The sequence below is a fragment of the Manacus candei genome, unplaced genomic scaffold, assembly GCF_025592945.1.
Source record: "Manacus candei isolate 608988 ecotype Guabito, Panama unplaced genomic scaffold, ASM2559294v1 h1tg000076l, whole genome shotgun sequence".
NCBI classification, from domain to species: domain Eukaryota; kingdom Metazoa; phylum Chordata; class Aves; order Passeriformes; family Pipridae; genus Manacus; species Manacus candei.
Window position 1 is genome coordinate 8,507,579 of NW_026138124.1, and position 12,058 is coordinate 8,519,636.

General features: G+C 44.4%; 1 protein-coding gene across 2 annotated transcripts in view; it reads left to right on the top strand.

Moving 5' to 3' along the window:
• Positions 1-1,995: 1,995 nt before the first annotated feature.
• The window catches only part of ULK2 (unc-51 like autophagy activating kinase 2), a 38,087-nt gene continuing 28,024 nt past the window's right edge, over positions 1,996-12,058 (top strand). The window contains exons 1-3 of one of the 2 annotated variants that reach the window (XM_051809949.1): positions 1,996-2,706; positions 3,891-3,983; positions 5,130-5,171. In XM_051809949.1, the coding sequence (XP_051665909.1) occupies positions 2,614-2,706; positions 3,891-3,983; positions 5,130-5,171 (228 nt within the window). In that variant the 5' untranslated portion in view covers positions 1,996-2,613. Of the gene's footprint in view, positions 2,707-3,890; positions 3,984-5,129; positions 5,172-12,058 lie in introns of those variants that run through there. The other variant, XM_051809950.1, reaches the window with a different exon arrangement.

The following is a 12,058-nucleotide window of genomic DNA, read 5'->3' on the forward strand; positions in this document are numbered from 1 at the left end:
AAACAAACCTGCTCGAGGGCTCCAGCTCCATTAGGAGGACAAAAGGACATCAGGCAGCACTGCTGCTGAGGGGAGATGTGTCTGGGTTTGGAAGTGGGATGCAGAATGGGTGGCTTAGGAATTACTGTTGTGGCATTCTCTGTTCAAAAGGCATCTTCTGAATGAATTAATTTTTTTTTAGCTTCCCGAAAATGTAGCTGGTGACATTGACTTTGGGGTGAGGATACATGCTGATGCTGAGAGGATTAATACTGAATGTGAGACTCTGTGGATGGCAATAAACAACCAGTTCTCGGGGAAATTATTTTCTGAATCAGAATATTTAACACATGGAGGCTTGTGGGCTTTTTCCTGGTTTAAAGGGGCACTGTGAAGCGTACTAGAAAGTGTCTGTTACTACCAACACCTTAATTTATTATTAACTTGGAATATTTTTACATCTCATTTATTCCTTACACGGGGGTGTTCTGAGCTGTTGAAATTATTGGTCAGCTTTGCTTTCTCAGTGTTGCTTGTTGGGGTAATGCCACGGATGGATTTTGGATGGGAGCTCAAAACTTCAGCAAATAAAGGAGGGGGATTCAGTCGGGAGAGGTTTTAAAGCCCTTCTGTTCTCTTTGGCACAAAACAGATTTCTTAGTATTCCTCTGATGTTATGATTTAGACATATGATGTCTAAAGCTTAAAGTGTCCTTCATAAGGCTCTCTATCTTCCCTTAAAAATCTCTTGCTGAATACTTTTTTAATCTAAGTGCATTTTCTTTGGAAGAAGTCTTTAGCTGCAGAGGTTCTGACATGGCACATTGGCCCCAGTAGTGCCTGGTTTTGAGTGCTAGAAAGTGAGGGGAGATAAGTGAAGAATGGGGAGAGGCCCAGCTGCGTAAATCCTCGCTCAGTCTCTATTTTGATCTGGTGACACTGAAAGCAGAGCCTGTGTCGCGTGGGGAAGGCACAGCACAGCCGTGTGGGGTCAGAGCTCTGCCCCCGTGACCCCAGTGCACCCCCTGCATCGACTGGGGCCCATGGGGATAACTGGGAGGCCTGAAAGAGCCTGAACTGGGATGTGGAGGTGGTGTGATGGTGAACATGGACAGAGAGGAGGGGCAGAGAGCAGTGAGAAATGAACGCAGAGGAAAGGAGCATAATTATGTAAACCTGGAGGTGAAGGTCAAAGGCTCCATGTGACTGTTGTGTGGTGGCTGCTTGGGTTTTTTTTTTTAATGTTTGTACATGCTGTAAACAGCCCCAGGCTTATCCAGAGGTGCTGGGAGACAGGCTGTAAATTACAGGCGTTGTTCTCCTTATAAAGAGAGTGAGCAACTCGAAGTGTCTTGGGCTGACAGCACTTTGCATGTTTGTTCCTCCATTGCTTCTCCATCCATTGAAGTCCCTTGTTTTAGGTTTGATGTAGAGTCTTGCTCACTGATGGAGCAGGGACTGGGCTGAGGGTGTGCTGGGTAAGCAGTGCCACTGCCCTGGGAGCCAGGGATGATCCCATACCTGTCTTCACACTCTGTCCCAGCCCTTGTCCTGCCCTGCTCCGTGCTGGGGGCAGATGGCCCGTGGGGCACTGACTGTCCTCCCTCCTCTGCTGGTGGCCCCTCAGCTTTGTCCTCACTGTCGGGTGAGCCTGAAGCAGCCAAGGAAAGGACTGAAGTGAAAAACAAGTGTGAAAGTGATGGCCGGGGGTGAGGGGCTGGAGTTTGGCCGCCCTGCCCGGGCTTCAGGCTGAGGGCAGGGGTGGGCCCAGGGGCCTGGGTCGCTGTCCTGCCTGAGGGGATTAGCAGAAGGGACCCCAGGAGCCATGGTGGGGCGCGGGGAGAGCTCGGTGGGGCCCGGGCTATGGCGGTGACCCCGGGCCGGGCCGGCCCCGCTCCTGAGGCGGCGGCGGAGGGACCGCCGGGTTACCCGGGGTGAGGCACTCTTTGGCCGCCCGCGGAAGCACCTGAGCGCCGGGGCCTGCGCAATGCGGCCTATAAAAGCCGCGGGGCGGCGCGGAGGTCTGGGCACTGGCAGCCGGGGCTGGCCGAGTGCGGATCGTTGGGGGAGGCGCTGGTGGAGCGGCAGGAGCTCCGGGAGGCGCTGACGGCCTGAGAGACCCCCCCGTCCGCACCCTCACTGCTTCCTCCCCTCCCGCGAGGGCTGCGGCGGCGACAGCGACAGCCATCCCTGGAGCTGCGGGCCGCGTCTCCTCCCCTCCTCGCTGGATGCTCTGGAGCTCGGTCCCTGAGCGGGGCCGCGGGGCCGGTAGCCCCCGCTGTGGCGGGGCCATGGGGCCGGGCAGCAGCAGGGCGCGGAGCCCCCTTCCCCGCTGAGAAGGCCCCCTGGTCCCGGCGCCGATGCCGCGCTGTCCCCTCACACCCGGCCCCTGAGACTGCCCCCTTTCCCCTCCCCATGCCCGACGGAGCCCCTCGCCTCGGTGACGCCCTGCAGCAGCCCCGCCGGCCCGGGGGTCTGCGGCGGTATGAGAGGAGCTGCCCCCGCCGCCGGGGGCAGCCAGGACCGGGGCAGGCTCCCACCCCGCCGCCGGCTGCCGTGAGGCGGCTGTAGCTGGAGGAAGAGCCCCTTTGTTTTCCCTCCGTCCTTCCCGGGGGCTTCATGCCCCGCTGAGGGATGATGGAGGTGGTGGGGGACTTTGAGTACAGCAAGAAGGACCTGATAGGACACGGAGCCTTTGCTGTGGTCTTCAAAGGTCGCCACCGCAAGGTAAACAGCGATGGGGCTTCGCCCGCAGCCGGAGCGGGGCTGGTTACACAACCCGGGGCCCGGAGCAGCCCCTCGGGTGGGTGACAGCGGCGGTGGTGGGGGGGTGTGACCTCTGGGGAGTTTTGGGGAGGAAAAAGAGCCGGAGGAAGGTGCGGGGTGGGCGGTGGTGCCGAGGCTGCCCCGCGGCCCTGAGCCGGGATCCGGCCCCGGCCTCCATAAACCCTGTATTTTTTTTTTTCCCCTGCCCTAAACCCCACCGCGGTCCCTCCCCGCTGTTGGCAGCTCCCTGACACAGCGGCGAGGGGAGAGTTTGCAGCTGTAGGGGAGGCTGAGCCCTTTGTTTGTCGGGAGGGTCATGTTTATCTCGCTGGATAACGAGGGATCTTAATGGAAAAATTGTCTCCTTTGGGGATTGGCTGAAGATTTCTTAAATTCAGAGGTGTCTGGTTTCCTGGCGTGACTCGCTAATCGCCCCGGATATTCATAGTTACGTTATGGTTTCTCGATGCTGTGAGAGTTTATTCTGGTGTTGGTGCCTAAAGGGCTTTGCCTTCCAAAAAACACCCCATCGGGTTTATCATCTTTTAGGATTAGGGCAGCGCTCGCAGCTTGGAGAGACACAATGCAGTGATTTGGGGGTTAAAAAAAAAAAGGGGGGGAGAAAGGGAAACAGGAACTTTAAAGGCCAATGGAGATCCTTGCACCTTACAAAGAAATACTTAATTTATATATTGTCTATTTATATGTTATCTGAAAATAAGCTTTCTTAAAACAGATTTTTTTTTTTTGTGCAGTTTTCAGCTGCAGAGCGTAAAAAGGCCGTAAATGGGAAGTCCTTAAAGGAAAGTTAAAGTAACTCAGTCACTGTGAGAGGACTAAAAAGCACCACTACCAAAAAATAAATGGGATATTACTTGGTTTTTTGTTGTTGGAGGGTTTTTTAGTGCTTTAGAATCCATTAAAATGCAGTGTAGCTGCAGCTGGATTTTAATAGCTGTCTAAGCTATTGTGGAATGAAATAGTTCTTGATGGTGTCATGTGATGTAGAAATCACTGTTGGATAGAGGAGGGGTGATCTTGCAACTTTTTCTCAGTGCTTTACCAGATAGTTGTTAGAGGATAAAGTTAAAAAAAACCCCAAAACCAAACCAAAAACTGACAATACAATTTTTGTTTGTTTCCAGAAAACTGATTGGGAAGTAGCCATAAAGAGTATTAACAAAAAGAACTTGTCAAAGTCACAAATCCTACTCGGAAAAGAAATAAAAATCTTAAAGGTATGTTAATATGCAGTGATTTTTAAAGCTGCTTTGCTTGAAAAGGAAAAGACTTCTGACCTAGTTCATTCCAGGTCACTGGTGGTATCACAGTAATTGCTATTGTGCTGTTTGTTTCTTTGTTACTAATCCAGGAATAAAAAGCCAAAGGAATAAAAAAAAGAAAAATATACATATTTAGTTCTGGAAATGTCTCAGAGCAGGTTATGGGTGTGCTTTTGTGGTTAAAAGTGGAAAATTGTTGTAGAACCAGTCTCTGTGCTTGGCTTGTTGCACATGTGGAAAACTCTGTCCTTCAGGATGGCCAGTGTGGCACCTCTGCCAAGCAAATCATAGCTGAGGGCAAAACATCTGTCTTTGATCTTTCTTCACCTCTTTTTTGCCCGAAGATGCCTTGAAAGCTGAAGTCAGCACGCTGAATTTGATTCCTGAAGCAGTCTGCCCACTTCTGAGTTGGGTTAATTGGCTCAAAACATGTAGTGTGGCTCTAACAGAGGGAATGCAACAGAGCATCGTTTGGTTTTTCACTGCTGTTTTATGGAAACATCTCCCTGGATGGTCATTTAATATTCTCTGCTTTCTTTCTATGTTTCCAAGCCTCTTGAGATACATCACTAGTTTATATACCAATATATAAGTATTATATATTACCAATATATAAGTATTATTTGTTATACCCAGAAATTGCAGTGTTTGGTCTATTAGTGTGCTGCAAGTACTTAGCAAAGACGTGGGGTTTTGAGCAGTTACAAATAATTGCATGAGCTGTCCTGTTTCATTTGATGTTATTGGGTTTGATTTCCTTTGTATTATGAAAACCAGAAATTGTGTAAGACTAGAAAATTAATTCTTGTCAGTTTTCAGTGCTCATTAAAGGATCTTGTGCTCCAGTACTTTCTGTAACAAGTCATAGACATTAAGTTCTGGAACTAAATGTTTTTCTGACCTCTGAAGATATTGCCTAATTTGCTATTCCTGTAAATATTGTCTAAATAGCTGAGATTTCCTCCAAATTCCATCAGATGGTCTTAAAAGTGATTCTCTTAGATTATCACCAAATCAGCACTATCAGCAAATTAAATTTAAAATAATAATAGTAGTAACAATAATAACCTATTTCCATAATACAAATATTTTGTTTTACAGGAACTTCAGCATGAGAACATTGTAGCTCTTTATGATGTCCAGGTAAAATATATTTTGATGCCTTTTTCCTCATTAAAATTTGCTTAGGACAATGTAATGCATATAACTGTATAGAGTAGAAAATTTTGAATGGCCATATATTTGTCATCAGTCTGGTGTTCAGAAAAAGCAAGTGGCAGCCTGAGAATCTCTTCAGAGGCTGTTTGTGTGGTTTGGTTCTGTCTCCAGAGGAAAAGCACCAGCTGGACTGGGAGCTCTTGTCAGTGGCAGGAACTGTTCTCCTGAATTAGCCTTGTTTTAATTTAATTGGAAAGTGGGTGTTTGTGGATAACAAGTGGATACATCTGAAGGAAAATGTGCTGGTAGGGTCTGAATGGATGGAGCAAGGGGCATTAAGACAGTTAACATAGTTAAAATAGTTGTAGACAAGGAGCAGCATCTTGGAGATCTCTGTAACAAAGAAATGTGTTGTGTAGTCCTGTGGCATGGTGAGGAGGAACTGAAGTAGAAAACCATGATCACACATGTCTGTATCCCTGTTGCCTGTGTTCCAAAGGACAGGATAAAGTATAAAAGCCTAGCAGACACTTGGATCTTTTCAAGTAGGAGAAATAAGTATTAAATTGCTTCAAATTGTCTTCCTCTCTTTGTTCCCAGAATTGTGCCTGATAAGGTGGAGGAGTTGGCTCTCTAGCCTATCTAGGGTAGAGTGTTCTACTTAGTAGGAAGTACATTTTTGTATCCTAAGGCCTGTGAGTTGTTGAGCAAAGCTAAATAAGACATGAGGTAGCTCATACAGCCATTTGTTCTGCTTGAATGAGAACTATACCTTCATCTCCTGGGCTCAATTCTAATTTTAAGTACAGAGTTACACTGATGAAAAAAATTACTAAGAACCACCCTTGGGGCATTGCATAGTTAAAGCAATGCAAAATAGGCATTGTGACATTCTTCAATGTTTTCTGTCTTGGCACATTCACATCCTAAAAGGTTTTCAGTTTGTGTGTAACTGTGTATCTTTAGCTATAGAAATCTGTGCTCATGGGACATACCTCAGGCAGGCTCAGGTTCTCCAGTGTCCAGGGCTACAGGACATGTACTGACTTGTCTTGACTTTTGGTACAAGCAGTGATATTTGTGTAGCAGCAGATTGTGCATCAGAACTTCCCATTGGGATGTGTGTGGAGTCCTCTCCCTCCCAGATCTTGGCTTCAAAATTCTTCATTCTGAAGGATGTTATCTGCTCTGAGAGGGAAAGTATGGTCTCTTGTGCTTCCTGAGGAGACCAGGTTTTACTGAGTATTGCTAAGTGGAAATAATCCCTCAGCATCCTAAATTTAGTATATCCAGACATCTTAAAAGCAAGTGGAATTCTTGACTGAGGGCGTTGGTGTGTGAGCAAGCAGCTGAGTTTCAGATTTATCATTTACAGTTGTTTGTATGTGAAGATTCCTTGGTAAGCTTTGCAGCTCAACCTGGGGGGAGTTGACTAGATCTGTATTTTGATGATTTAATATTGTGTATCTTCTGAGCCTTGGAGAGACTCTTGTTCTTTTAATTTATGCACATAGGAGGAGAGGACAGAGCCCTACACTTGTCTATGGTTTCTTTACCTAAAGGTTATTTATAAACATAACTTTCATGCTTTTCTGTTGTACCACAGGAAAGGGTTGACAGAACTTCTGGAATGATCAATGCTGTACTCTCCATTTGAGAGAGGGATCTTGCTGCTTGTCACCAACTGTTGTGTTTAAATAAAACAAACAGTTAAAGCAAAGAGAAAGGCAAACGTGTCTTGTACCTTGATATATTTCAAATACATCCGTGGCAAACAAAAAACTTGACAATACGATGATGCTACTTCTATAGAAGAAATTGCTTTGCAAAATATGGTCTAAAGAGTGTGACACTTGCACAAAAGAGCTTTTCCCTTTCTGAAGAGGGCTGTGTTTGTGAAATACAGACCTCATTAACTTGTGTGATTACATTAATTTATAACCCAGCAGGAACGAACACTATGCAAGGCATTCTCATGTCTTGTAGGCTGTTACACCTACTAATTTTCTTTAGCATTTCATCTTCTAGCATGTGCTGCCCTTTCTGTTTGCCATGGCATTTTGAACACAGTGATACAGTACAGCAGACAAGACTTTAGGCTTTCAAGCCATTTCTAAGTTTACAGAGGCTATTTTTTTCTCTTGGTGCTAGAGCCAGTGGAGTCTGTGGCACAGTAGCAAGTTCTCAGTGTGACTGGGAGTCTGTTTTATTTTTGTAGTTCTGTTGGTCTGAAGTTTTTCTTAACCTTGGACAGTTTGAAATAAAAAAAGATGTTTCAAATGCACTGTTTGAACATTTAGCTGAATAATCCAAGAGCTGGTTGCTCTTCAGATAGAAAAGGTGGTGTGCAATGAAAGTGGCAAAACTAAGTGAAAAAAGCGTAAATTGATTGCAATGAAAAGTAAATATTTTTTCATCTCCTAATATTAAATGAAATTTAGTACTGCTTACTGGCAGTACTTTGAGATTAAAACTGTATCCCTGCATAGCAATTTGTGAATGAAAGGGTGGGTAGTTATTTTTTTACATATTGCAAAAGGCTGTGGATTGGTTTTTCACAGGAGGTGGTTACATTCCTTCTCCTTCATCTCTCTTCGTTTATGGTTGTGTTCCTGTTGCATGATCAGTGGACCAGTCACACAAGTCAGCATAATAAAGACACATACAGCATTAAGGTTTTAATTAGATCCAAGAAGAACTTGTGGCCCATTCTGCTGATAGTAGAAGAACATTTTAAAACCTCCTACCTTGCTGATGCTACACCTCCTGTGAATACCATTTTGATGTGTTACTAGTATGTCTGGAGTGCAGGGAGTTAAATTACTAGAAGTGCCCATTCATCTGGAGACACACCCGAGTGAACTGGTGTGTGTTAATGCTGTGCTTTGGTCGGCAGAAAAACGTTTTGTTCTGGAGCCAGCAGGATAATTGCCCTTGATTTCTGTGAGGTGGTTTACGTGCAGCACTGGCAGGTTGGAGCTGCAGATAAGCATTTTATGTAAGCAGAGCACACCACTGCTGTTTGTGCCACCTCAGGAGGCCAGGGAGCTGCATGGTGGTACCAAGACTTAAGGCATTTGTGGAGATGCTCAAATATGAACCCTCCATCTGTGAGGGGCAAACGTTTTGCAGTGGCAGGGCTCTGGAAAACAGTCAATGTGCAGCTCACCTTTAAATGTGAAATTAATTCTTTGTGAAATGCTTTAAGAACCCTCAGGTAGAATAGATGGATAGCAAGATGTAACCTGTTAAAACATTTTTCCCCTGTCTTCTGGGCAGGAGTTTGATAGTCTTTCATTCAAGAATAAAAAAAATCCTGGATCTCTAAAATAGTACAAAGATCCAGCTCTTTTCCCATGGTGGTGCTGTGGGATGTCATTCATCCTGCAAAAGAAGATCAATCTAATTGGGGAAGTGGAGTCCTCTGTTTTCTCAAAAGCAAAAGGAGTCTAAAATAACCTCTAACTCGCCAGCATAAAGTACACTGAGATCCTTGGATAAAGTATTCTACTGAAGTATGAAGGTATCACTAAGTTATTTGGAATGTGCTATATTTAGGGCATGAATTTACAGTTTTGTGCAATCCATGATCCCAAGTGTGTGCTGAGTAGGACTAATCTCACACAGTGCCAGACAGTGCCTGTTTTAGCAAATAATTTAATTCAAGACCTCTCTAGAATGTCAACCCTCAGAATGAAAGCCTGTAATGTATCTTGGAGATAATGTTTTAGGAGAGTGAATTAATGTCTTCACTGTATGGAGTCTGAAGTTTGCTATTTGAACAGTAGTTTAGGGAGAACTAATTTCTAGAGTGTTATTGGAGAAGCAGTATCTGGACAGAAATGGTTTCTTGACTTGGCTTGTTGGTACAGAGCAGACAAAAGGACTGCAGCTGCTTCTGCTGTCCTTGGAAGCAGTGAAAGCCAGTGGGAATGAAGCCAGTGGTCCTTCTGGGACCTGCACCTCACCCTTTGCTTATACACAGTGCCCAGGAGTTCTTACTAGGGATGCTTATGGAAGGAACTTGTGGTTTTACCAGTGGGAATTAAATACCTCTGCTTGATTTACCCAAGGACTGCAGTTGGTCTGGTAGTGTTGCTGATGGTTCTTGAGATATTTGCTTAAGCATCCTGTGTGTGCTGATCTCAGTGTGTCTCAGCTTTGATTGCCTTCATACTCTCATATAGCTCTTTCTGAACTATTGTCTTTTCAGTCAGAATGTCTCAATATCTTTAGTTTTTCCCCCTCAGCTCCTTGCTTAAGGCCTTTGTGTTTGTCAATATCCTTCCTCACTCTGTGTGGAAATAATCCTATGGGAACGTGCTGTTCAGATAAAAAGGAAAATCCTGCCCTGTAGACACTGTGAAGGTTTTGAAACACTACCTGGCAGCTGATGCCAACTGAAAAGTTGGTTATGATGGTATTAACCTGTGAGGAATGACACCAGTGTAGATGTTGGAGGCTGGGGACAACCAGTTAGAATTTGTTCTGGCCCCCAGAACCAAAGAGTGGGAGTGACTGCACGGTCCTTAGCTTACCTGCTGTGCCTGGATGCTGTAATGTGAATTTCAGAACTGTTTCAGAAGGTTTTCTAGTAGATGAGTGTGTTAAACCTTAGGTATGCTGAGGGCAGTTCTGCCTTTTCAGTCCCCTTCCCCACCTCCCTTATATGTTATTTAAGTGCAGCATTTCACATAACAGCAAATGAATGATCTGATTATTGTGGTACATTCCTCCATGGCTGATTGCTCTTTTATGTGAATAATTGGCAGCATGCACCCTACCTGAATCCTACAGGCACATGTCTAGTGACATTTAGTCTGAGGCTTAGCATGAAGTCAGAACTAACAAAATGTTCACTGCTTGAGGTGACAGGAGCTGAACGTGGTAGAAGTTGCTGCTGTGGTGCACTTGCAAAGTAAAACAAGAGCATCTGTAATACAGTGAGAAACAGCCTTAAAAAGGTCTGGACCAGTGCTTTTTTTACTATATCATTAGAACTTTTGCCAAATGTATTTAAAGCTCCCCAAAAAAAGAAAAGCGTGTTCCTGGCCAAAAAATTATATCCAATAATGCACAAATTAACATAGCAGAAAATTAATCAGATAATAGCAGTGCACAAGCTGTCAGATTAACTCTTGTGCTCTAGGGACTCCCTTCATAAACTGCAGCAGAATCTACAGACTTGGAGCAAAAAGAGAGTATTTATTTGCCACAGTTCCTGCTTTGGCAGCTCAGTAAGCTCCTGAAGGAGTACTTCCATCCCAAAATGAAATCTAGGGAATGTTTCTGCCAGTACGCTGCAGTTCTAGCAACAGCTATCAGAAGTAACCATGGATGTTTTGACTTCTTTTTCAATTAATGTTTTTTAAATGGATCTACTGTGCTGAGATTGTGACTTGGGATAAAACTTCCCATCTCTCGAGACAGCTGTTGGAAGGCTGGGATTAAAACATAGCAAAATACGTTGCCTCTTAACCTTCTTCTCTTATGTTTATCTGTTGGCTTTCCTAATTGTAAATTGGTTTCCTGTTAGCCTTTGCTATATTCTACTTCAGCTTGCAAGTAAAACCTAGATTCAAGATAAGAAGGAGCAAAAGTAGGTTTTTGTCAAGAAAACTCTAAGCAAAAAAGCAAGGCACACTGGGCAAAACTGATTGGTGATTGTTGCAACACAGCAGATATTTGTTTTGCTTGATTATTTATCTAGGTAGTACTGTAGGTCAGAACAACTCCAACTGCAGTGATTTTATGATCTATACATCGATGCAAATTTTTGAAAGCTCTGTTATCTGTTTCAAGAGGCAGTTTAAAATAACTTGCTAGATCAGCTTTATTCCTGAATGTTAGATCTGAAACATGCTGGTTTACTAAGCTTTCCATTTTTGAGCCCTTCACTCTGTTTAGCAAGTCAACAGAAATCACAGGTCTGGGGAATGGTGATAGGAAGAACTTTATTGTTCAGCAAAATAATTTAGAAGGGAAAAATGTGTCTCCAGAATTGATATGCCTTTTCTAAATATATTCCCCACATGGAGATCACATTCCCAGTCAGACTGGCCAAGAACTGTAAGGTAGAATCTGAGCAACTGTGAAAGGGTGAACAACTTCAGCTGTTTTGAACTGAAAGTTGTTTTGATGGGATGTTGGAAAGTGTTTAGTTATGAGTTAAAGTTGGTGCAGTTTTGTGGCTGGGGAGATGGGTACCAGTACTGTGCAAACTATTGCTTCCTCAGTATGAATTAGATAGGACTTCTGAGTCTGGGAAAATGTCTGTGAAATCTCTAATCTGTTCTGCTGATTTAATAAAAAAGGATTATCCAAGCTACAGGAAGGAAACACTCTACTTCTTACTATGACTTTACTCAGTCACTTGATTCATTTTTTTTTTTTTCAGTCTAGAATATCAGTCCAAAAAAAAGGGTGAGTAGTGCTATTTGAGGGAAATCCAGTGTGGTCTGTAGGAATGACTTTCTGAACAGGTGAGGGCTGGTGCTACAGGGCAAGTCATCAGCTCCTTGTTTCTGAAGAGAACAGTTCATTTGAAAGGACTTTGTTTCCAAGGGGATCCAGAAAACACATTCTCTCAGCTCTGTGATGAATAAATGTCTGTCATGAGCTGAGCCTTACATCCTGCCTTAAGCTGCTGTTTTTGTGCAGTGCTGAGTGGAGGCACTGACGCTGTGGAACATCTCTCTGATTCATGGGATTGCAATGTTCGGGTGGAAATCCACTGGCTGAGCTGCTTTCTTGTCCCTGCAGAACGGGCAGTTTCCCTGCTCCTTAGCTGGGCTATTCTTTTGCACATCACAGTTGTCCCTTAAGTGAAATGATCCTCAGCTGGCAGAATTTTCAGTTCGGTAAATTGGGGT